Source organism: Lithobates pipiens, unplaced genomic scaffold (genome assembly GCF_037356315.1).
Source record: "Lithobates pipiens isolate NorthernLeopardFrog02 unplaced genomic scaffold, aLitPip1_a1.2 Scaffold_8, whole genome shotgun sequence".
Lineage (NCBI taxonomy): Eukaryota > Metazoa > Chordata > Amphibia > Anura > Ranidae > Lithobates > Lithobates pipiens.
In genome coordinates this window covers 417,408,963-417,436,317 of record NW_027507903.1, presented here as the reverse complement: position 1 = coordinate 417,436,317, position 27,355 = coordinate 417,408,963, and the positions used below count along the sequence as shown (strand labels likewise).

Here is a 27,355-nt window from a genome sequence, read left to right as displayed (position 1 = left end):
CCGCCTGACAAGTCGCGCTCCGTTCTGTACTACGGAACCGTTCTAATAGGAGCGACTCAAGTCGCTCCGACTTAGAAAAAAGGTTCCTGTACTACTTTTGCGGCGACTTCGGGCGACTTGCATTGACTTCTATACAGAAGTCGTTTTGCAAGTCGCCGCTGATCGTGTGCAGGTCGCGGCAGGTCGCGGCGCTGCAAGCCGTGCCGCCCGCTGTGTGAACTGAGCCTAAGTGTTTCTTGAGAATCCTTACTCTCTGTGTCCTCTGAAGGTGGTGGTATGGTCCTCCACCTAGTGTTTACTTGGAAGCAAGGCTTGATTTACTATTAGGCACACAAGACTTGTGTCTATACATGACAGAGATATAGGGTTAGCTATTTCCTGTACAGTTATCAGCTGCAATAGTTTACCTATCCATCAGTCATGTAACACATTCTATCTTGTCACAATTTTTTAAGCCAGGAAAGTACTTTTTTAAAGAGGAAGTAAAGGCAAAAAAAAACACACACCCTGTAAGGCAAAGGCATAATGAGCTAGTATGCATAGCATACTAGCTCATTATGAATAACTTACCTGAGAACAAAGCCCCCGAATCAGTCCTCTTCGCCGCTGCCATGGATCCCGGAGTGACTTCCCGGAGTAATCTATAAAAAACCTTGAAACAGAATAATAATATCTTTTTTGTTCTTAAGAAATTGTCATTTGAGCCCCAGAAGAAGCGTTGTCTTAATACGTGACACATGTCGGGCACGAATTTAGTACCAGCATGTTGATGTTTTGCCATTTCAATATCTACAATATATTTACCAAAGATATTATTCTGTTTCAAGGCTTTTTATAGATTATAGATATAATTGGTAACATCTGGTGCTGAAAAAAGGTTGGAATTAAAAATGACTCTTTCTATCTCTGTTCCTTGTTCCCTGTTCCTTCCATTGTACCTATGTATCTCTGTGAATAAAATTATATTTTTTTATTACCTTCAATTGTTTTCTGTACTAGTGCCTATAAAGTCCAAAAAGTCCCCCTTTTTTCTTTTTTGCATTATCCATAATATTAGGACGTGGCACTTAATCTTTGAATATTTTTTCCTTTTGGATATATCCACCTTACCACTAGGTGTAATGATATATCTTTTTGTTTTCCATTTGTGTTTGGTTTAAAAAGATTCTTATTATGTTCTGATTTTAAAAAATATTATGCCTATTTAATGGAAGTTGGTGTTTCTTCCAGTTATATATCATCATTATACCATACCTTACTTGAGACATTATATCCTGGATCCAAGCACTTTCAGGATTTTTTTTTGCTTCTTGTTTTCATGTTACTTCCTCCCAGGAGTATTTTCCCAGAAGCTACGATCCACGGACTTGACATTAATTGTTCTTCAACATTATCTGTTACTCTTCAGCCTGTGTCTTATCATTTTTTGTGGCTTCATTACCTAAACCTGTACCTGCTTACCAATGCTTGATGTGTATACTCACCAATTTTCACCTTATAAATCCTATATTATCTGTGCTTTATGTACTCTCTGTACCCGTATTTTCTGTCTGAAATTACTTTAATTAAACAACTAAAAATGTTCTAATATTACAGTATATTAAAGTATTAATAAATTATATGATTTAAATCAGGAGAAGGCAAACCACATTTAAAACATCTTATATCTCCCTTATATTATATATTACAAGATACCCTGTCCATGGTTTTTAAATATGACTCTCTCCAGTGAGTGCTTATTGTGATCTTACAGATCCAGATGTAACTCCTACAGAGTATTAAAGGGGATCAGCTCTCCCTTTATGCTCTACACAAGATTTAATCTTTGGGACACCCACATCCTTCTGATCTTAGTAGGAGGAAACCAGAGTACTCAAAGGAAACCCACACAAGCACAGTGAGCACATGCAAACTCCGTGCAGGTAATGCCATGGTTGGGATTCGAACCAACAACCCTTTTCCTGCCTGGCAGAAGTGCTTTTGTTTCCTAAAATGATTAATAGTCAAATTTTTTAAGCAGAGACAGTGTTATATATTTTCTTGTGGTTTAAAACTAGGTTGTCAAAGTAGAATTGTATTGATTTTTTTTTTTTAGAAAACCATGCTGATGAAAATAAAACAAATTACATTGAGGGATATAGTTACACATACTGTAAATCTCATGGCTACTGATATTCTACTCCCTTACTCATCTCCCACCTCCATCATTTTTGTTGTAAACATTTTTTTCCCACAATTATATACACTTCCATAAATGAGTGTGCTCATGTATTATAGGAATACGGGTGATACATCAAAGGAGAAGAAGAGTGAGGTTGAAGATGGAAAAACACAGCGAATCACACAGATTGTACACAACGAGCAGGAAGGTTACTCCACCGTGGACTCTCCTGAGGAAAACAAAAGGTTCAGCCTTCCATCCCACCTGTACACAGATGAAATAACAGATGATATGACCATTTCACCCTACGCTAGTTTCACTTCCATGCATGACAAGTCAAGACCAGTGTTAGTTGGATGGCTTGATAAACTGTCTCCACAAGGGTAAGTCAAATTATTACGTTTAACCGCTTCAGCCCCAGAAGATTTTACCCCCTTCCTGACCAGAGCACTTTTTGCGCTTCAGCACTGTGTCGATTTAACTGACAATTGCGCAGTCGTGCGACGTTGCACCCAAACAAAATCGATGTCCTTTTTTTTCCACAAATAGATCTTTCTTTTGGTGGTATTTGATCACCTCTGCGGTTTTTATTTTTTGCTCTATAAGCAAAAAAAGAGCAATAATTTTGAAAAAAACGCATTATTTTTTACTTTTTGCTATAATAAATATCCCCCAAAAATATATAAAAAATATTTTTTTCCCCAGTTTAGGCCGATATGTATTCTTCTACATATTTTTGGTAAAAAAAATCACAATAAGCGTATATTGATTGGTTCGCGCAAAAGTTATTGCGTCTACAAAATAGGGCACAGTTTTATATCATTTTTTTTTTATTAGTAATGGCGGCGATCTGCGATCTTTATGGGGACTGCAACATTATGGCAAACACGTCTGACAATTTTGACACATTTTTGGGACCATTGGCATTTTTACAGTAATCAGTACTATAAAAATGCATTGATTACTGTAAAAATGTCACTGGCAGTAAATGGGGTTAACTACTAGGAGGCAATCAAGGAGTAAATGTGTTCCCTATTGTGTGTTCTAAATGAAAGGGGAGGGGACTGTGTAGGGAAAGAGATGGATCGCTGTTCATACTCTGTATGAACAGACGATCTGTCACTTCTCCCCTCAGAGAACCGGAAACTTTGTGTTTACACACACAGATCCCGGTTCCCCATGTGCCCCGAGCAATTGCAGGAGCCCAGCGGTAATCGCGACCACCAGGCAAGCGCATTGGCTCTGTGGGTGAGCAGGCACAGCATAGTGGCCACAGGGCGAACCAACGTTACATAACGTAGTTTCGCCCAGCCGTGCCATTCTGTTACAGTAAAACTGCATGGATGATCGGCAAGTGGTTAAAATGAGTTGTTATGTGATTGATTATAATATTTATATGCTATAAGCTCTTTACGTTTTTAATAAAATTCAGTTTTTACTAAAGAAAGATCATATACGAAATAAGAAAGACCCAAAAGCACAAGTGTTTAAAAAAAGAACAGTAAAACCATTATTTGAATAACATGATGGATATGGATGCACTGATACCAGTTTTTTCTCAGAGCGAGTACGAGTACCGATACTTTTCCTCAAGGACTTGCTGATACCAATTACCGATACCTATTTTTTTGTGCGATTTGAGCCCATACAAAATGAATGGGCTCAAATCGCCCTGCAAAAAATAGCATGTGGTTTGAACAATCGCGGTGCGATTCCTGTCCATATCACATGCTGTTTCCCACACCGCTCCTGTGTGAACCCTGGTTGAAGTCACTATAACAGGCCTGGGTTCACATAGGAGCAGTGGGGGAAACCACGTGTGATTCAGACAGGAATCGCACCGCATTCCTGTTCAAAGCATATGCAATTCTTTACAGTGCAATTTGAGCCCATTCATTTTGTATGGTCTCAAATTGCACCATATGAAAAAGGTATCAGTTTTAGGTATCGGAGCATGTGCACAAGTACAAGTATCGGTGCAACCCCAATGATGGTTGTTCTAAAAGTGTAGAAGAGAAATATGAAATATTGATTTGGATATATGTTTCATTTTTGTTTAGCTAGCAGGTAAAGCTCTAAGGCCGCGTACACACGGGCGGACTGTTCGCCCAACCTTGTCCGCTGAACAGTGTTTGGGCGGACAGTCCGCTCGTGTGTGGGCTTTCAGCGGACAGTTTCAGCGGACAGTTGGACGGACAAAGTCTTTCGGAAATTCCGAAAAACTGTCCGCTGAAACTGTGTTTGAGCGAACAGTCCGCCCGTGTGTGGGCCTGTCCGCTGTACTTTCGAAATGAGCGGACTGTTCCCGCTCGGAAAGTCCGCCCATTTCGAGCGCGTGTACAGGTAGGCGGGGCCCGCGAAGGAGACTTCGCGGGCTCCGCCGCCTGGAATGGGCTTAAAGGGGAACCCCAACGCCGAAAAAAATCGGCGTGGGGGTTCCCCCAAAGTCCACACAAGACCCTTGTCCGAGCACGCTACCCGGCCGGCCAGGAAAGGGGGGCGAGCGAGCGCGCCCCCCCTCCTGAGCCGTACCAGGCCGCGTGCCCTCAACATGGGGGGGTGCCTTGGGGAAGGGGGGGCCGCGCGGCCCCCCCACCCCAAAGCACCTTGTCCCCATGTTGATGAGGACAAGGGTCTCTTCCCGACAACCCTGGCCGTTGGTTGTCGGGGTCTGCGGGCGGGGGGCTTATCGGAATCCGGGAGCCCCCTTTAAGAAGGGGGCCCCCGGATACCGGCCCCCCACCCTATGTGAATGAGTATGGGGTACAATGTACCCCTACCCATTCACCTGTGAAATAAAGTACAAAAAAAAAAACAACACAGGGAAAAAATATTTTATTGCACAGCTCCGAGGGGTCTTCCGTCTTCGGGGGTCTTCTCGCCGGACTCCTCCGCTATCTGTGTGTAGCTCTTTTACTAGCGGAGGAGTCCGGCTTTCTTCCTCCCCGCCGCCGGCCTCTTCTCCCGACTTCGGGGGTCTTGTCCCCCTCTTCGGTTCTTCTGCCGGGCCACCGCGCCTTCTTGTAGCTCTTTTACAGGCGGTGGCCCGGTCTTCTGTCGCCGCTGTCGTCGCCGCCTTCCGTTCTTGTTCTTCTTCTTGTTCTTCTTCTTCTTCTCCTGGAGATGTTGACTCGACGAGCTCTCCGGCCGGAATGCCAGAGCCGCGCTGTGCGGTCACTTATATAGTGACAATGGGGCGGTGTCACATGGTATATGTCACATGGGTTGGTCACATGGGTTGATGTCACATGGGGACTATGACATCGTAAGGGGGCGGGGTCACCATGTGACCAACCCATGTGACATATACCATGTGACACCGCCCCATTGTCACTATATAAGTGGCAGCGGAGCGTGTCCCTGGCATTCCGGCCGGAGAGCTCGTCGAGTCAACATCTCCAGGAGAAGAAGAAGAAGAACAAGAAGAAGAACAAGAACGGAAGGCGGCGGCGGCGACGACAGCGGCGACAGAAGACCGGGCCACCGCCTGTAAAAGAGCTACAAGAAGGCGCGGTGGCCCGGCAGAAGAACCGAAGAGGGGGACAAGACCCCCGAAGTCGGGAGAAGAGGCCGGCGGCGGGGAGGAAGAAAGCCGGACTCCTCCGCTAGTAAAAGAGCTACACACAGATAGCGGAGGAGTCCGGCGAGAAGACCCCCGAAGACGGAAGACCCCCCGGAGCTGTGCAATAAAATATTTTTTCCCTGTGTTGTGTTTTTTTTTGTACTTTATTTCACAGGTGAATGGGTAGGGGTACATTGTACCCCATACTCATTCACATAGGGTGGGGGGCCGGTATCCGGGGGCCCCCTTCTTAAAGGGGGCTCCCGGATTCCGATAAGCCCCCCGCCCGCAGACCCCGACAACCAACGGCCAGGGTTGTCGGGAAGAGGCCCTTGTCCTCATCAACATGGGGACAAGGTGCTTTGGGGTGGGGGGGCCGCGCGGCCCCCCCTTCCCCAAGGCACCCCCCATGTTGAGGGCACGCGGCCTGGTACGGCTCAGGAGGGGGGGCGCGCTCGCTCGCCCCCCTTTCCTGGCCGGCCGGGTAGCGTGCTCGGACAAGGGTCTGGTGTGGACTTTGGTGGAACCCCCACGCCGATTTTTTTCGGCGTTGGGGTTCCCCTTTAAGCCCATTCCAGGCGGCGGAGCCCGCGACGTCTCCTTCGCGGGCCCCGCCTACCTGTACACGCGCTCGAAATGGGCGGATTTGCCTCCTCCTTACGTGGGCGAGTCCGTTCATTTCAAAAGTTGAGCGAACTGTTTGGCAAACAGTTTGCTGAAACAGTCCGCTCGTGTGTGGGCAAGTCCGCTCATGCAAATTTTGAGCGGACTGTTTGCCGAAACTGTTTGACGAACAAGGTTGGGCAAACAGTCCGCGCGTGTGTACGCGGCCTAAGTTCTATTTCACATGTTTACAAGGCTTATCTTAGTGCGTGCCTACATTTTTTTAGGTTAAAGTGGAATAAAAGCCTAACTATAACTAATCCTAAAAATGTTGCCCTTCCCTTATCCTACCTATTCTGCATACCCCGTATACAAAAAGATCTATGCATTTACCTATTTTTAATCTGTTCCATTCCAGTCACGTGATCCTGCAGCTCCAGCTCCCCAGTGTAAGGGAGTGCTGACAACGGCTGTGAATTCCAAGAGCTGTCAAATCACTCATAGGCTCCCATGACCCGGCCATTGTCGGCACGGCATTCCCTCCTCTCACCTGCAACAGCAGCAGTTCCCTTACACAGACAAGCTGGGGCTGCAAGATGTGACCAGACCAGAGCTGATTAGAAATAGGTAGGTGCTCACATCTTGAATGTAAAGGAAAAGTGCATAAGAAATATTAATTTTGAGCTGGCTGCACACCCCGAATAGAATTATACAAAATATACAATAGATTCATACAATCACATGCAAAGAATGTAAAAAAGTAGCATGTTTGCTTGCGCATGATTGGATGATGGAAATCAGCAGTCTATTCACTAAGCTCAGGGGAAATTTTCCTTGCAAAGTTAATAGTTGATTTGCTTTTAGTAAATCAACCCTAATGTGACACTTACAGGTGTTTATCACTTCTCAAAGAGATCACAGTAATCCCCTGACAATGTGGTCATCTTTTCTCTCCTGAAGGATGGTTACATCTTTCTTCAGGCAACATCTAAAGCCAAAGTCTACTTCCTGGACTGGGATTTTGGCTCATAGATGACACAATATACATCCTGATGCCTGAGCCTCAGTCTAATCACTGGGGGAGAGAAAACCAGTGGCGGCCCGTCCATTAGAGGCATCCGAGCGTTGCCCCCTCTATCAACCGGCGCCACCCCCATGCTCTATTATCCACAGCCGCCATACCCTATTCATGCATCCTGCCCCTTTCAGAATGCCGAGTGCATGAATTACAATGACGGGGGAATTTTTTGAAGAACCTGATTAGAGCCAGAGGCTCTAATAGGCTTCAAAATAGGGTGGACTTGTGGTGCAGAGCATTGCGCTTTGAGCCTACACAGGTGTTACAACAGGGATTGAATATTCGCTATTGAAACACCGATCCTGAATCCGGCCTATCAGAAGTGGTGTTGAGACTCATTTTTTGATTGGCTGTAAAGAGAAGCGTCTCAATTGGCCGCCGAGGAGGAGGGAGCAAACAGAAGCCACCGCGATTCCCATGGAGAGCAGGGGAAGGGGAAGCCGCCAGTGAAGCCCGGGAAAAGTGCTGCCCACCATAGATGGGGTAAGTGCTCCAGACCCGAGGGGGGCGGGTTGTAGCAACTGTTTGCCGCCCCCCACCAAAAAAAAAAATCGCCACCAGCTGCCACTGGAGAAAACTAAGAAGATGATTCTTCCTGCCTGCAGCAAACTGGTCACATTTTCTCAGCCTATGAAAATCCACTTAACTGAAGCTCAAGGACTGCTTTTATGACAGTATCCTCAGTTTGGAAAAAATACCCCTTTTTCTGCTATAAATAGCTCCTATATTGTTGCTATATCTAGTTTCCTTCATATATGTCTAATGTGGTGCAGGTAAGATTGTCATTAGTGATGAATATCATAAAGTTGGGTCATCACCCTCACAATCAAATAGGACCAGTATATACCATAAAAAAAAATACCAAAGTTAGGGTATCAAAATAATAGTACATTTTACTAGGGAGACGAGTGGAGGTATGACCCCATCAATCAAATACCTAGAGAACAGGCAATAAGAAATCCCAAAGATTCATAGAACACATCAAGTACAGTAGTTGAAACAGCACCTGAGGTCACCCAGTGTATATATAGTATGGCCCATCGGACCAGGTCACAATTTAAAAGCCCTTCTATCCAATAACCAATGGCAAAGCTGACCGTGGGTAGTGAAAGTGGCTATGAACAAAATAGAACGCTCCAGGAAAGCCAACATGTGAGAAATTGGTCCAACATATAGCCGAGGGACAGTAATAAAACGGATAATAAGAAAAAGAAAGAGGAAAGAGAGGAAAGACAGGATAGAAGAAAGAAAAGAAATGGAGGGAGGAGCCATAAGAGAGGGGTGGACCCCGGGGAGTCCTTGGCTGAGCACAATGAAGATTCTATGAGTCCAAAAAATGCGAGGGTGGGCACATCAATGCAAACTGATCTAACCAGGGTTGCCATATGCTCAGAAATTTGTCCTGATATGTCTGTGAGTATCAACGTGAGCTTTACGTTTACCAACGTCTCATGCACCCGTCGCTTTACCTTCTCAAAGGTAGGAACCAGCCCTAAGTGCCCTAAATGCCTTTTGCTATTTCTTTGCAGGAACTATGTTTTCCAGAGAAGATTTGTAAGATTTGATGGAAATAATCTAATGTACTTCAGTAATGACAAGGTAAGCGGCTCATTTGCTGTTCAATTTTTATGTGACCTTTCACATTGAGGAATAGAAGGAAGGAAAGCGTGCTTGGTAGCAGGCATAGCATAACAAAATAAACCATGTGATGAAAATTAGAGCCTGCGGCTTGTTTGATAAGAGGTGTGAATTTAAAAGAAGGTGGGGCTTGTCACATGGCTACTCTTTGAATTGCACATAAATTGATGCATTTATAATAGACATATCACATACACATCTTGCACGTAACACCATCTTAGCACCATTTGCTCTGTGGTAAACAGAAGCAGACCCTTATACTTTTTTTTAACGCCTTTTCAGATTTGAGACTACTCCCTTTTCTTACTGGCTCTATAATACTTACTCATTGCCATTAGCATTATCTGGTCTTGGTGTTTCCCTTCCAAGGTTTGAGAACTTGAGATCAGTGTACTTCATCTGAAATCCATGCAGTGACTTTTCCATTTGTTTAACTTCACACTGACATGTGTGCAGTACTTGAACCTCTGTCATAATGGGTCAGAATAAAGTATATAAACACATTACAACAGTCCTTACTGTCCTATCTATACAAATGTCTGTTTACTTTTTCAATCGTTTTTTCCTTCTTTCTTTAACCTTGCCTCTATCTTCTGTTTTCCCTTGCCTTGCCATAGGAACTGGAAAAAAGGTAACTTTATGGGGATGTCACTGGTGCTAAAATACTAATTTTGTCCAGACTGACATTTGTAAGCAGTAAACTTGATGCTTTTACATGCGCATATTGTATATGTGTGCCAACAGCCTGAAATTCAGTAATTGCAGGCTGGAGGTCAACTCAGTTTTATGATATTAAAAGACAAATTTTGTAAGGGTGCATATAAAGAACAAGTCAAAAATTAAAAAGGAGGGGCTGGGCATACTGCTATGATGCAATATAAGACACCCAGGGTGTCTTTATTTTAGTTTTGCTTTTAATACCCTTAGATCATCCATAGATCCGAAGGCATTCTACTATGCAGATGTTGGCCCATTCTGCAGGTCGACAGAAATGCTTTGCTTACTCCAAACTCCCCTACCTGACTTTTGGCCAGAGAGACCATCTGTCACAGAAAAACAAAGGAGCTGGAAGTGGGGTCAAGTGGGAAAGCAGGTCAAATTAAGCACATGAGAGAACCCTAGGATTTCAGGATCTAGGATGGGGTCTCCATACTTTCTAAACAAAGGGCCAGTTTACTGTCCTTTGGACTTTAGGGGGGTGGGACTGTGGCCAGTAGGAGTAGAAAATGCCCTGGCATCAGTGGGAGTATACAATGCTTCAGCCTTACTGGTCAATGGGAGAAAAATAATACATAGCACCTATGGTCAGTAGGAGGAGGAATAGTGCCCCATTGTTGGTGTCAGTTGCAAGTATTATGTGCCACTGGTACTAATATCACTGAACAATATATAAAAATATTCCTCACTGATCCCAGCGCTCAAATAAAGGAAGTTATCAGAATCCAATTGTAAGCTGCTATCATAAATTAAAATCATATATCACATAGACATATAGAATACACCATCCGTTAACCCTTCATCATATAAAATATACTATATTGACAGCGCTAAATATCCAATAAATTTCAAAACAAATATACATAAAAAGATGACAGTTCGTAATTTTCAAGGAATCCACCCAAAAAGTTTTTAGAAGCCCAAAAACGTGAATATGAGCTATCCACTACAGTGTTCACAAGGTGATGAAAAGCCAGAGACACCAGTGCACAGAAGCTTCACAATCGGTGACACCCCTTATGGTAAAAAACTCACCAGAACTCAAAGGACTTCCAAAAGACTATCTCCTTCCCATGAGGTGCTGCTGCTTGCCTGAATGCTGCAGCACCTCATGGGAAGGAGATAGTCTTTTGGAAGTTTTCTAAAGTTTAAAGCTTTGCACCCCTTGGCAAGCGGATCAAGAAACTAGATGAAATTTGATACATGGATTGTCCCGCCAGTCATCTCCTGCCCACCATCCTTGGATTGAAAAGTTACAGGAGCTGGTACTATTACTAGGCAAACTAGGCGGCCGCCTAGGGTGCACTGCTGCCTAGGGAGCCCGGCCGCTGGTTTCCTACTTTCTGTCTCTGCACTGTGAATTTGTGTTGAGTGGAGTACTGTAAATCCAAAGATATTGTTGTAAGGAGATCAAGGAACCTCTAACTATTGATGTTGATAACCGTTTGGTATTGGTTATATTGAGAAGCATCTCTATAAGGAATCCGAGGAACCAATAATAATAATTGTTTATGATGTGCCTGTAACCCTTTGAGTTCTGGTGAGTTTTTTACCATAAGGGGTGTCACCGATTGTGAAGCTTCTGTGCACTGGTGTCTCTGGCTTGGAGATGGACTTTCTTCTCTTTTTCATCACCTTGTAAACACTGTAGTGGATAGCTCATATTCACGTTTTTGGGCTTCAAAAAAACTTTTTTGGTGGATTCCTTAAAAATTACAAACTGTCATCTTTTTATGTATATTTGTTTTGAAATTTATTGGATATTTAGCGCTGTCAATATAGTATATTTTATATGATGAAGGGTTAACGGATGGTGTATACTATATGTATATGTGATATATTATGTGCCACTGTTGATGTCAGTGGAAGGATTGGTGCCTCATCGTTGGAGTCAGTGGGATGAATAGTGCCTTGTATCAGTGGGAGCAACAATGGCCCAAGGGCCAGAAAAAAAGGCAAGCAAAGGGCCACATCTGGCCCGTGGGCTGCAGTTTGGAGACCACTGATCCAGGAGAACATATTAAGGAAACGAAAGAAAGGTATGAATACTTGGAAGTACATGTTTTTCCTCTTGTACCCTGTGGTAGGACTAACTTCTGATTTCCTTCATTGTAGAATAAATAACATTTTTAGGTGATAGATGTACAGCTGTACCAAAAGACCTAAAAAGGCTTGTGATTAAGGCTCGGTTCACACAGTGGGCGGCACGACTTGCAGCGCCGCGACCTGCCGCGACCTGCACATGATCAGCGGCGACTTGCAAAATTACTTCTGTATAGAAGTCAATGCAAGTCGCCCGAAGTCGCCGCAAAAGTAGTACAGGAACCTTTTTTCTGTCGGAGCGACTTGAGTCGCTCCTATTAGAACGGTTCCATAGTACAGAACGGAGCGCGACTTGTCAGGCGGCGAAGTCGCCTGGACAAGTCGCCCCTGTGTGAACCGAGCCTTAAAGATATTTGTTACAGTTTTTTCTATAGATACAGTTACTGTTTTGCCTATAGAACAGAATTTATCCTATGATAACAATAAAATTCAATTGGCTCTTTAGGAGATGTTTTACTAACAAGTCAGTCTTTGTTTGCGTGAATAATAGTTTGATCAAATGACAATAATCTGTAAATTGGTGTTTTCAAAATGTATGTAAACCTAACAATAACACACTTTCCATACCAGGCTGCTCTGCCATAGAGAGAGTACAGTGAGTGATGATTGTTAACTTAGGACAGGAAGTGTATTACATTTTTACCTTAGGACAGGAAGTGTATTACATTTTTACCTTAGGACAGGAAGTGTATTACTGACGGGGTCATCAGGTGAAAATAAAGGAAAGAAGCACGAAAAAAGAAAAAGAAAATGCAGCCCTACATCTAAGACTAATAAGCTGTAATATTGTTCATTTTTGTTCTTTGGTTTAGGTACACTTTAAAAGCATTAAACACATTTAACCTGTTCAATTAAAGAGGTATTAAACCCAAAAGCAAACATATACTGTAATACATTATATTGCAGTTTACCAATTCTTAGATGTGATGACTGCATTTGTTTTCTTTTTTAGGCTTTCTTTTTTCATCTGGTGATCCAACCAGTAAGTCTGTTGTTTTTCAAAAGAACAAGCTTTCTTGTAGTCACAGGGATGAGACAAACCATTTAACATTGACAGGGGTGCTTACAATGGTCAGCTTTCATTTATTTGTGTAAAACCTTTATCTCAAAAGGAAAAAAACGATTTGCCTTAAGTGCTTATAATGTGTTCTCTGGAACTTGGCTTCAATGTGTTAGTTTATTTAAATCTGCTAGTATATCTAACATTCCCCTCCCCTCAGACTGACAATGCTGCTGTCTAAATGCACCCTGTGCTCCTTTATCCAGAGTAGCGGCACTCTAATATAGGAGGTGTGTTACTGACCAGATAACCTGGTGAAAACAGAGGGAAAACATACAAAAACAAGAAAACTAATGCAGTCATCACATCTAAGCATTAAATTAAGGATTAAGAAGTTAAACTGCAATTTATTTCATTTTTGGCTTTGGGTTTATTACGGGCTTGTGAATTGTTGATTATTGGCTAAAAGCAAATAAAGACTAGATACTTTCAGACTTCACAGAGACTCTGACTGATGGATTTAGGGAGTACAATATGTTGGCTTGGTTGGATTATTGGCATTTTTCCATACACCACTCCTTGAACATGCATCCTGATAGTGGGAAGAAAGTTTGAATTGTCTCTTATCATTACACTGCTGTTTTTAACTGCATGGCTTGTTTTCGGTACAAGGAGGAATTTCTATTGATTCTTTTCTTTCCTATCTTAGGACATATATTCTAAAGGTGTGATTCCACTGACCTCCATTGAAATGGCTCGTTCAACAAAGGAAAACAAATTTGAAGTGGTCACAAAACACAGAATTTTTGTGTTTCGAGCTGAGTCTGAAGGTATGCTAAAGTTTTTTTTACATAGTAAGATGCTCCTAATTTATACAAGAGCGTCAGTTTGGTGGTTAGCATAATGGCCATTGCATAAAGTTTTCTTATATTTGTGTAGGTTTATTCTAACATTCCACAAATGTAACAAAAGAAAGGGAAAAGAGGACCCTAAGGTGCCAAACATAACCCCAAATGAAGGTGACCGCACAACCTCAGTAAAATCGCAAACGTTTATTCACATCATTATTAGTTAAAAAGAATATTATAAAATCACAGTATTATCATATCGGTAATCCCTGAAAGAACGCTAATCCTGCCTGGCCCTGACTATCAAGAATAGATAATACGAGATGGCATCAAAAAGTTTTGAGACTGGCTCTATTTACAAGAAAGTACTTTATTTATCTACGTTTACACACTATCACCATCAAAACAGTCCCCAGAGCACCCAGTGTTCCTGCCACTGGAATGTGTCCTGGAAGTCTTCTTTTTGAAGCGCATTAAGCATCTGTTGCCGAATGGTTTCGAAATTTTTGGGGGTTGAGCTTGTTGAAGGTTTTTCCGATCTCTCGTCATCTTAAATTGATGTTCGTTTGCTGTTGAAACATGCGTGCTACTCAAAACACCTCAAACGACTCATTGCAGCATCGGCGTAAACTTGCCGAATCATGTCAAATATCTCTGTGGCAGATTTGCCTATTTTCACACAGAATTTCATGTTTGTGCTTTGTTCTAACTTGCTGTTCATGATGAAATAGCAGACGTGGTAATGCACATGGTCAGAATAGCACCAGTTGCACAGCTCCCGATGTACACAGGACAATGGTCTTTTGGCACACTGATTATGAAGGTCGGTGCTCTTTGAGACTGTGCATGCAGCCTTGTGCTGCCATCTGTTGGTGTGTTACAAAACTAGTCATGAAACCTTTTGATACCAACTCATACATAAATATTCATAAGATTATAACATCATGTCACATATGGCCAGAATGTAAGGATATGGTCATTGGTCTCAATGCATTTTGCCTTTTAATTGCTTCATCAGGAGACCAAGTATATGATCATAATGTTGTTTGTAAGGCACTACAACCAGGTAGGAAATACCTCAGATCACCCAGGATCAGGACAAGCACAGTGGTGAGTGGACAACAGTATAGGACCCTTCTTAATCAGGCGAAACCATACAGCTGTATGGTAGATAGGAAACCCCCATATTCTAAAGAATGGGCCTTTTTCTCATATATATATATATATATATATATATATATATATATATATATATACAATAATAAGAGTCAAAGAGACATGCTTAAAGAGGAACTGTAGTTTTTTCACATAATTTGTGATAAAAACATCTTTGCAATTCTGAAGCTTCCCTCCAACCACTTTGAATATTATTTTATATATACTGTGATTCTGTACTTGCCAAATATGCTGCAGAAATATCCCTCCACTGAGTCTGGCTGCATCCATTTTAACTGTGGGCAGTTGAAGCTCCTGCCTGTTCACTTCCTGGATTTACACAGAGGCACATCTCATTGGCCCTCGTATGACTCATCCACCCTCCCTTCCTGGCAAACTTTCACAAGATTGAGAGAGAGAGAGAGCTGTACATGATGTCATAAGCCTAGGCTTTTTTCCAGACCAGAAACAGGAAGTGGGCTATATAAGGTATTTACAGGCGGAAAAAAAATGTTTACTATCCAAAGTTAAAACAACAAAAGGTAGAAGATTTAATATAAAAATAAAATAAAATAAAATAAATAAAAATATAAAATAAATAAAAATGACTGAGGGTCCGCTTTAAGCTCAGGTGCTATCTGAATCTTCTGCCAGTCCAACAAGAAACAAAATGCCCCCAACTAAGCTCCAGAACAGGCCAGCCCCTATTCTTTGGACTTCGGGGCTTTCCTATCCACCACAAACAGTAATTAAATACTTCCAGAAGAGGAGAGGGCTTGCAAGAAAATAGGAAGCATAGGGAATCGAGTAACATTGCAAGTCAATTAAAATATAGCTAATGGAATAGAAAACTTTTGTAAGTAGCCATTTAAAAATACTTGATTTTTCTGTGATTTTACGTACAATTTGTTTTTAACTTGGTTAAAGAATTTCTTTAAAATATGGATAAAAATCTCACAGATAAGACTGGCAAAATCTTTGCCACTTTCAATTAAAAACATGGCCATCAATAGCCAAATCCTCCTTCCAATTTATCAGACCTGTGCAACACTTGGATAACAACTGAAAGCTCCTCCTCACATGTGGAGGACTATTGAAGTGTGTTTATGCAACGTCTTCCCTCTCTACCAATCAGATTTAAACTTTAAAGTATACCTGCAGGGCAAAGCATGAAGTTCACTTTGCATAAGCACATAACCACATTTCCTTGGATATTCCACCCCTCATTCATCTGCTAAAAGCCAAGAAAACACCTGATTCTTTCTGGTATGCAGGAGTATGTGCTCCACTCCCCTTGCGCTCATGTACCATTGCTGGTGTTTAGTGATTGGCCCAGTGCTTTTACACAAGGACATGGAAGGAGTCCTTAGTACAGTGAAAGCTCAAACTATCAGCTTGGAGTTTACATAAGCTAACGAACAAAGGACATATAAACTGCTGGAAATGGTTGCATTGAAGTGAACCTAAACAGAAAACAGTGGAATGAACTGATGAAGTTTTAACTTTTATTTTGACTGCAGCGTACCTTTAATAGCCAGGAACACTAGATATATTGTTTTATATATATATATATATATATATATATATATATATATATATATATATATATAGATATATATAGATATATATAGATATAGATATATTGAACCTCAGAAACAGTCTCTTGAAACCTTCCAACAGTAGATCTCAGTGGCTTCCTGCTTCCTGACTTTTACTGCATTAAAGTAGGACTTCCTGTTCTGCAGAGCAGGATGTCTGGATGTCATTCAAAGAAATGTTTCTCCTTAGTGTAAGCAGATGACAGAGTATTGTTTCAGGCTAACAATTGCTTTGTCCCCAATATTCTATTTCTGAAACATTTGTTTTAACTTTGTCATTTATACTCATATGTAAAAGTCTCCTTTAATAGAGTCATATCATGCAATAAAGGAGTTTTAGCAAGGAAACAACTAAAGTACACATACTTCTATTCTTTGCAGAAAGATTCCTGATATATTGATAGAGACTAAATACTCATTCATGACAGATTTGGTTATATTACATCTAATAATAAGATAATAATTACAATAAGACCTAGTACACACGATCAGAAAATCAGACAAAAAATACCGCTTTAGAAGCAATCGTACGATAATCTGTTCTATAGTACACAACTTTTGAGAGCCAAACAGGATAGTTCATGCAAAATTTTTTCCATTGGGATGAACATGAAAAATTTTCTTGAACGACACCAGAACACATGGTATAAGTTTAGTCAGTACAGTAATTGAATGAAAAAAATCCAAAGATCAAGACCACACATGCTTTAAAAATGACAGAATACATTATAATACAATACAACACATTACATCATTTCCAAAGTTGTATTCTGTCATACGAGAATTTTTGTAACTTAAGTAACCTCTTCATTTTCAATATGAGACTAGCATGCAAAAAAAAAAAAAAAAAAAAACCTATCATACATCCAATATGCTAATTGTGTGTATGAGGCTTAACAATAATAATGCCACTTTATGGGTAACAGATGTCTGCCTGTGCTGTAGGCATCACGCATTTGTGTTAGTAGCATCCGTCTACGTGGTCATCAAATTACGCCTTGTTCAACGGTTTGTACTTTTCTTTGGACGAACATATCTAAAACTAGGTGAAACTTTGTTATTGACTTTAAACAAATATGATTTTAAGAAATACTATAACCTATGTCAATATGCAAATTCCTTAGCTCAAAGGAGTGAATGGTGCTCAACGATCCAGAACAAGGTGAAAGAACAACGCATGTTTAATCCTCGCTTACGCTCTAGCTGTCTTCTCTTCGGTCAGAAATTTGGCTACCTGGAACTCAAAGGATATAAGTCAAAAATCTATGCTGTTCTCACTATAGATCAACTATGGATTCATAAGAATGAACAGGTAAGCAATATTAGATTCGATGCTCTTTTGTAGTATATCTAAAAAGTCAAATTTCAGACCTGAGCTAACTTAAAATGGCTCCCACCTACCATCTAACTCTTATTCTAACTATCCTGTAAAAGGAAGATGCATACTTACCTATTTTCAGTATGCTCCGTTCTAGACACGTGATCTCTACAGTGGCCTGCTTTAGGGGAGAGGAGAGAGTGATAACAACAGATGGAATGCCTGGGCGGTAACGTCACCCATAGGCTTATTATGGTGCATCCATTGTCAGCTGCCCCTTCTCTCCCCTAAATACCTTGGAGCTCCCTGAGAATAGGTAAATATATTCATCTTCCTTTTACAGGGTTATTAGTATAAGTGTTAGAAGGAGAGTGGGAGCAGTTTGTATCTCAGTTATGACTAGCCTGGAATTCCACTTTAGGCCACAAGAGTAGGGAGTGACTGGAACTCCTGACAAGTTTGACACAATGAGAAATGAGAGGCAGTCTCTTCAAAGTCATTTTTCTTAATTGCTATTGTAACAAGTGTCCGCCTCGGAAGATATTGCTGACTTAATGACAATTCAAAATGTTAGCTTTTGACTTGTTTCATCAGGACAAATATAGAGGGTTTATTTCCTCAGCAAGAAAGCAATAAAAACCTGACCTGACTTGAGGTTCTAAACATACCTTACTCTGTAAAAAACAAAAAAAGGGCTTTAAATTTAGGTTTAGGGTGAATTCTCACACTTAGCACAGTGACAGTCTTTTTACTATGTTGTAAAATGCCTGTCACTGCAAGGACACACAGAAATCAATTGTTTTCTGTGTGTCCAATTCACACTGCAACACAGCCTGAAGCTGCACTAAAATGCAGACATGCAGTATTTTATCACAGCACACTGTACAGAATTGCATGGCACTGTACAGAAACGCAGTGCGTTGTGCTGCTGTACATCAACATGAATAAAGTGTACTTTTGTACACTTCAAATAAAGTTTGTTAAAAAAAAAAAACAGGAAGCTGTGTCTGATGCATTAAAACGGGCACCACACTGGGAATAGACAGCTGCTGGAGAAGTAAATGACTACGTCAGTTGTCCATTTTAGATGGACAACATTATTTATCCTGTCCAAAAACTTTGTATTCTGAGGAAGACTGTTCATGGCTGTTAAGGCCTGCTACATATACATTAGATGGATAGACATGAAGATTGCCATCTATTATCCTTTGAGCACCTTAATAGACACCATAGGTTATATTCAAAAAAAATGGCAATTATATGAAAACATACATGTTGTTAACGCAACCCTTAAGCATATTACATAAGAATTGTGACATGTTATTTTTTTCTTGGTAACAAAAAAAGGAAGCAAGCATTTCCTTTTCATAGATATAACTGAAATAACAGTAGGTGGAGTGGGGCTCAATGGTGATAACTTGTATTTAGAAAATTTTAGTTCTGTGAGTACAGTGACTGTTGTGCATTGTCTATGTAGTAAAGTAAGGACAGATTATTGGATATTCTTTCTACATCAGTAACCAAGGACAAAATAGCATACAGCTAAGCACTGATTGTCTGCAGGAGGGGGTCAGCAATGGCATCCTCCCTAGACAGGTTTCCTTTACAACAGACCTTGCACCAAAAAAACAAGGTACTCCCTCCCCTACATGTACAAACACGATAAAAAAAAAAAACAACAAAACTAAAACATCGGCAGAAAAAGATTTTACCTCGGTTAAGAGCCCACTGCCTAAAAACTGGTGATATTTCTCAGTCTTGGTGCAGCCTTCTGGGAAAGTAAGGATCCCAAATCTGACAAGAATGTTCTACTGTACTGTGCAGGAATTTATTCTTGTGAGATTTGGGATTGTCAGCTTTCCCAGGATTCCAGGGGAAAAATTGCTAGACAAATGTAACAAGCATTCACCTAACTGTAATAAACTTTCCCCATATTTTGTCTAATATGATTATTTTCTGTGATTGTCAGCTCCAGCTAGTGACCATTATGTGTTTTTTTCCCCTATTGAGGCACTTCAGGAAAATGGTGCATTATGGCCACTAGATGAAGCTGACGATCATAAGAAGAAATCATATTAGACAAAATATGGGGGAAGTTATTTAGGGTTGGGTTAATGCTTATGACATTTAAAGCAATTATTTATATATATATATATTTATTTATTTTTTAAATGGAACCCTTTGCTCCTTTTGTTTTGTATTGTTTTTTTTTGTTTTTTTCATGATACGAGGGCTGCTTTAAGAGGCAAATTCTGAATGTTGCAGAAAGCAATAACAAAAAATAAACGAAAATAACACAATCCAGTTTCAGTGTATAGTATGTATTTCAAACCGAACACTTGGAAAACAGCTAAATACAAATACAAATGAAATACAAATAAGGGAACTGTTTTAACATTCAAAAGATTTGTACTTCTGTCCATCAAATTCTGAGTTTTACATAGCCCTCCCATACAACACAACTAGAAGGATTGCACTTCTTTCTTTATCACAGTTATAGACTGTAGAATGTCCTCATTGTCCTCTCTCCACCCCCAGCAGGACAAGGGAAGAGCTGGGGACTAATGAACCTCCCTCTGCTCACTTTGCTCTTTCATGTTATCAACATGTTCCATTTCATTACATTTGCATGCATCACACTTAATTGGCTCCCAGTTCTGCCCTTCTCTCTACTAGGCTAAGTACTGCTATATAGGTGATTGCAAGAGAGTGATACTAAGTTTATTTCAGATTCTTACACTGGTTTAATTTAAAAGTGGTTGTAAAGCCTAACATATACCCAGTGAAGTGACTGGCCTCAGGTGATACACTGAGATAAAACAAATCATCCTACATAAGTTGTACCTGTTTAGCCCACTTCCCCCTACATCCAAAGTGCAGAATTCACACAGGATCTCTAAGATCTGAAAAGTAAGGGGTGGATAGCTGAAGTTACATCAGTGAGGAGAGCTCCGAGAGCTGATTGGAGGGAAAGAACACTCCCCCCTCCTTCATACAACACATAGGAACACAGCTGTGGCAGTCAATCAGCTGAAGATCCCTGCTCTGTCACCATTTTCCTTTTTGTGTTAGGAAAGTTTGTCAGAAGTGACGGATGCAGATAGCATAGGAACAAAGCAGCAGAGAGAAATTACATGCCTCTGGATTGAGACAAGTACACACTACAGAAGGATATGCTTTGCTCGTATTTCATGTCTGAGGTTTACAACCACTTTAAAATTGGATTGGACATAACAAATCACATCCTGACATAAATGATTACACTGCATAGGCCGTCTAATGATAACAGCATATATACACCATTGCTTTACTAAGCTACTGTGATATGTACAGCAGGGAACAACACTTCCAGAGCCCTGCATCAAAATTGGGTCTATGTTCAGCACCAGTTCTGATGATGTGCTCCCGCACACTCTGCCGCACCATTCACATATCAGAATAGCTCTGCAGAGCTCATAGACCCCCTAAATTGTTTGGAAAAGAATAGAGTATTAATATGACTATTAGGACTCATGCATACAGGGCATTTGCTTTTCTCCTCTAAATGCCAGAACTCCTGGCAGGAGGAAAGCAGGTAAAAAAAGGCACCTAAATTGCCAATGAATTTAGGCACATCAAGTATTCGAGTGTTGATGGATTCCATTGGCCAAAGTATTAGTTTATTTAGGCACATCAACCATTTTTTCTGCTTAAGGCTCCTTTCCTGAACATCCGCGTTTTTTGTCAGCCTGTAAAAACGCTTCTCTTCTAATACGCTTTTGTGTGCATGGACACATAGGCTAACAAACAGGTGCTTTTACGGGCTGAAAAAAAATACAAATGTCTGTAACAGGCACTTTTCAATTAAGTCTGTTATAATTTGACTGCATTTATAAATGAACTATGCAATAATTATCTATTCCTCCTTTCAGTTTTTCAAAATGGGCATTGGGATGTTTATAATCGATATGAATGGCTCTACGATCCGAGATGCAAGGAACAAGACCTTTGAGTTGATCACACCACATAAAACCTTCAGGTAAATATATTTTATTCATATCTGTGAGAAACTTGCATGTTTATTGTGATTTACATTAAAGGATTAGCTAGCTGATAGACAATGGGAGCCCGCCTAAAAATGTTAGAGTAAGGAAAGCCAGAGATAAATTGATTTTCTTTCCTTCCGATTCCCCCATCAACAGTCAGTGTTAAAGAGGGAATGCTGCCCACAGTGCTACTGTATTCTTCTGGCAGGGGAGCAGGAGCAGAATACAATAGTTAGTGCTGGGGACTATAGCCGCTGGCCGTAATCGCATGTACAAAGATCCAACAGGCTGGTTGTACTTAAGTTGATCAAATTGGGTAAAATCAGCCTGCCTATACTTGGAACCAAGTTCTGCCAGTCTTTGCTGAACTGCCCAAATTTGGATCCATTTTTTACCAGCTTAAAGGTGCCTACACACACTTTCCAATCTTATTGTTTTATTTGGTTCTTATAAAATTGACCTTTGTGTGGAGTTACCTTTAGCAAATATCAGTTAATAATTACTAGGTGTAAAACAAAGATGTTCAATACAAAAGTTTTCAAATATATATGAAGCCTACTATGTCTAAACACCACTTGTTTGTTACTAAATAATTATATTGCACGTATAAAGCAATCAATGCATTGAGAGGAAGCTAATGAGAAGGTTCATTATCCTCCATGAAGGTGCCGTATAGTAACATATAAGAGATCCAGACTTGCTTAAAGGGATATTAAAGGCTCACTTTAAAAAACAAAACAAACATGTCATTTTTACCTGCTTTGTGTAATGGTTTTGCACAGAGAAACCCCGATCCTTCTTTTCTCGGGTCCCTCCCCCATGCCAAGTGCTTCCATAGCAAGCCATTGGGTCACTCGTGTGTGCTCGCTCCCAAGCTGCCTCTGTGTGTCCTTAAGACACACAGAGCCATGCTCAGCTCTGCCCCCTGCTCCCTCCTCACTGCCTGTGATTGACAGCAGCAGGAGCCAGTGCCTTTGCCTCAGCCAATGAGGATGGAGAGAACTGGCAGAGCCACAGCTCTCGTGCACATCGCTGGATCGAGATAGGGCTTGGGTACGTTTTGGGGGGAGGGATGCTACACAAAAGGTTTTTTACCTTCATGCATAGAATGCATGAAGGTGAAAAACCTTCAGCCTTTACAACCACTTAACAATCTTTTCTAATTTTTGCAACACAATGCTGCTTGGTGTCTCATTATGTGGCTGCTTTTGTGTTAGACATCCTGTCTCTTGATGATTATGAGTAGTTTTCCAGCCACAAGACCTACACCCTAGGGTTTGGTGAGTCAGCGGGGTTGATTTACTAAAACTAGAGAGTGCAAAATCTGGGGACTGGGAAGCTGCAGTATATCATTGTATTGTTCCTGGGTTAAGATATGCTTTAAAGTGTGTGTCCAGTTTTTTTTTTTTTTTTCGTGAATAGAGAGGGAGATGATCTTGTATTTGGGGCCCATTTTTAGAGAGATTTCCTCTCATTTACTACCCCAGTGAAAACAATATCCTCAAAAAAGGAGTGAGAGAAAATCTGGAAATAAAAGTTGCCATTACTATCAGATTTTCCCTCATTTTCTGCCCAGTGAAAATGTTGTCACAGTACAGTAAGTCAGAGGAAATTTCTCTAATGAAGCCCTAGACGGCAATAAAAACCAGTCAGGGGTTCTATTCTTTTGGCACTGTATCTAAAAAAAAAAAAAAAGTCCTGACTGGTTGCTTGGATCTTAAAATGTATATTATTATTTTTAGATGAGATATTTTCTATCACAAAATGTCATTGTTCCCCAGTTTCACTGCAGAGTCAGAGAGGGAGAAGAAGGAATGGATGGAAGCTCTGTTGGAGTGTATATCTGAGTCCCTGTCAGACTATGAGGTTGCTGAGAAGATCTGGTCAAATAAAGCCAACAAGTCATGTGCAGACTGCCGAACCTGCAACCCAGACTGGGCCTCCATTAACCTGTGTGTAATCATATGCAAGCAGTGTGCAGGTGGGTTTTAGTAATCAAATCATGCAAAGTCTGTTATGGTTCCTAGATATATTTTACATATAGTATATGTTCCATATAGATATGTCTAAGCAATAAGCTGTTGTTGTGAAGCTGTGTCTTTACAGTATTTTCTGGCTGCTTCTTATTAATTTCCGGCAGTCTCCTTTACTAGGTGCCCCCTGTCCTGTGTCAGGAGTCTCCCGCATTTCTACAGCGGCTCCCGCACACCTGCAAGTGCCTTGCGACCTCCTGGGAATGATCGGTGTGGTGGGGAACAGCTGTGAACACCAACCTCCTTTGTATAGATTTTTAGCTGACAGCCACTTCTCCTTCTCTCCCTTCCACGGCTGTCAGCTAAAAAGCTATACAGGGAGTCAGCTAAAAAGCTATACAGGGAGATCGGTGTTCACAACTGTGTTTACTCTGCCCAGTTTACAAACATGGCATAGATTCCAGATTCAACAAGTTACAGTATACAATCGGTATAGTTATCATCACTTTACACCAGCACTCAACATGGTATCTTCATTATGCACCTTCAAGACACTACCCTACAGTGCCCACTGCGCTGTCTAACATTAAGCAGCGTTACAGATTTTAAACCTTAAGCAACTAGTTTAGATTAGTATTCTGTCCAGTATGAGATCCACCAGGGAGAGTCCAGGGGTTTCCAGCCAGGGTGACCACAATGTATCGAATTTACCAGGGCGTCCTCTATGCTGAAAGATAAACCTCTCCAGCCGTAAAGCGTCACCCACCCGGTTAATCCATTCCTTGAGCGTGGGAGGGTCAACTGCAGGCGAGCTTGAAAAAGGGCTCTGGCAATAGGTGGTTTAGAGTTAATCTCCAGTATACCCAGTATGCATGGTCTGGGATCTGTAGGGATATTAACTGAAAAGGCCTTGTTAATAGTGTTCAGGACCCCTGTCCAGTATAGGTGAAGCTTGGGGCAACGCCACAGCATATGGATCCAGCGGGTACTTACCCTGTTGCAGTATAAGCATATATTGGCTCTAGTCATAGATGCTGGCAGACACTGACATTCCCTGGCTGAATTACTAACTCTAAAGAGATGGTGTAGAATGGGTCCCACGTATTGTTTATAAACTTCTATCAGGAGGCCATCGTCCCCCTGGGGCCTTGGAATAAGGGGAGAGGCTAATCACTTCTTGCAATTCCTCTATTCTAATGGGGGCATCCAGAAGTGCTTTTTGAGATGCGGAGAGGTGGGGAAGCTCAGCGACCCGTAAGTAGGTCTGCAATTCCGCTTCCAAGTAGCCCGCACAAGACTGGTAGAGATCTGAGTAATAATCCACCAGCTCCTGCATGATTTGGGTAGGAGTGTTCACCATCCTTCCCCCTTTGGCGCGTAGAGTACCAATAGAGGGGGAGGCCTGGGAAGACCTCACAATTTTTGCAAGTAGATGGCCTATCCTGTCACCCTTTTTGTAAAAAGCAAGTCTATTGAAATATCTCTTTCTAATAGCTGCTGAACTGGTAATACGATCCACCACCTCCTGCGCGGCCAGCCAGGCCTTCCTACTAGAATCACTAGGGCTATCAATTATCCATGTCTCGAGCTGGCTCACCAATCGCTTCGCTTGCTCCTTCTGTGCACTTGTTTTAGATTTAATACTCTGAACTTCAGTAATAAGGATAAATCTTAGGAATGCTTCAAAGGCATCCCAAACTGTATTCAGATTAGGGTGATCCGCATGATGTAGCCAAAACTCCGCAATTGCATCGGTTATGCCATCATGGGAGGGAAATAGGTTAAAACAAAAGGCATTGAGTTCCCAAGGAGCCCTCGGCAGGTTCGTGTCAGGTTTATAAATCAGATAAACCAATAGAGGAGAATGATCGGCGATACCCCTGACTAGGTATTTGATGTCATGTAGGAAGTGGGATGTTTGGGGTGTGCATAGGCAGAGATCTATCCTAGAGAGGGAGAGATACGTCTTAGAAAAATAGGAGAATCGTTGTTACTGTGGGTTGCCACCCCGCCAAGGGTCTATCCACCCCACATCCTCCGTGAATTTCCGCAGTGCCGTTCCGGCAATTGTGCGGCCAGTCACCGGAGAGGATGTTTATCCAGTACAGGGTACATATAGCAATTAAAGTCACCCACAGCAATCAAAGGTAGGTCAGGGTTGCTTAGCTGAAATGCCAGGAGGGGTTCTCAATGCCTGTGAGTTAAAAGGGGTGGGACATATAAAGCAGCCCTTTACATAGCAGGATCACATACCTCCCCTCAGAGGCAATCAGTTTGTCATACACCTGGAAATCCACTCACACACCCTTTGAGTAAGAGGTGTGTGTGGAATGGTACGCCCATCCCACCCATGAAAAGTTAACACAAGATACCGTCTCTGGAACCAAATGGGTTTTCTGAAAGTCATAAAAAGCTGGTGAGTGCTTTCTGAGCACGGTGGACACCATGATATGGTTGAGGTGGTCCTGGAGACCCCTAATATTCCAGGACAGCATTCATCTAGAAGCAATAAAGTATCTGTGATAGGGTGAAAGGTGCCCCAGGCTTTCTTGCCTGGGGTAATACATATTTCTGCACAGCCGACTATAATATACCAGCATGTCGGTCACAGGGCATTGGGTAAGTGTCAAGGCATAATTTTACAGTGAATGCACGGTGGCTGGAAGTGAGGTCAATAGTTCTGGAATCATAGCAGCAGCTTAGTTGAACTGTGAAGAAAAATAGTGAACTAAGAACAGTAGAGTCTCCATCGGTCGGTTGATAACTGAAAGTAAACAAACTGAGAACATAGGATTGCTTTGAGCAGCAAAAGTTGAACAACTTAAAGGGAATAAATTAGTTATTTCCTGGTAAACGTTTAGATTTTGGAAAATTCACATTGCTCACAACGCTGGGACGAGAAAACCGTTTTGTCTCCCAGCTGAACTGCCAGTGTCCTGAAGAAAGACAGGATCAAGGTAGCTTTCACTTTGCTCACCCCACAGTGGAGCCCAATGTCAGTCTCCCTCCGCCGCAGCCCTCCTGGTCTGGCGGATAACATTTTCTTTGGCATCAATCCATGCAGATGCATCAGCCACAGATTAAAAAAAGTGTGCTTGGTCTCTACCTGTGATGTGCAGAGTCGTTCCAGGAACAGCATGGCATATGGAGCATTTAACATTTGCAAATCTCGCTCTACAGCACTGTACTTCCACAGAGTAGTCAGGGTAAAAAGAGATGCGTGTGCCGTTAAATTGTATGTTGCGCCGTTCCCTTGCTTGGCAAAGTATAATTTCCTTGTCTTTATAATTAAGGAGTCTGGCTAGATAGGTACGAGGTGGATGGTCTGGTGGGAGAGGTCTGGGTGGCACTCTGTGTGCCCGCTCCACCGAGTACAATGAGAACACATTCCACCCAAAGACCTCAAGCAGCCATTTTTCCACAAATTCTGTGGGGTCCTTGCCCTCTGTCTTCTCCGGGAGCCCCACTATTCGCACATTGTTCCTCCTCAGATAGTTCTCATTATCATCTGACTTAAGCTCTTTGCCTTTGTAAGTTTCACTGTGATTTGAGTGTCTCTGATTAGGGGGGGCAGTT

The 27,355-nt window shown here is 41.7% G+C and overlaps 1 protein-coding gene across 2 annotated transcripts in view; it reads left to right on the top strand.

Moving 5' to 3' along the window:
• Positions 1-27,355, top strand: part of ARAP3 (ArfGAP with RhoGAP domain, ankyrin repeat and PH domain 3) — a 149,892-nt gene that overhangs the window by 32,739 nt on the left and 89,798 nt on the right. For both annotated transcript variants that reach the window (XM_077474240.1, XM_077474239.1), the window contains exons 5-10: positions 2,278-2,544; positions 8,934-9,003; positions 13,572-13,692; positions 17,588-17,775; positions 21,693-21,799; positions 23,588-23,787. In XM_077474240.1, coding sequence (XP_077330366.1) covers positions 2,278-2,544; positions 8,934-9,003; positions 13,572-13,692; positions 17,588-17,775; positions 21,693-21,799; positions 23,588-23,787 — 953 coding nt within the window. The remainder of the gene's footprint in view (positions 1-2,277; positions 2,545-8,933; positions 9,004-13,571; positions 13,693-17,587; positions 17,776-21,692; positions 21,800-23,587; positions 23,788-27,355) is intronic.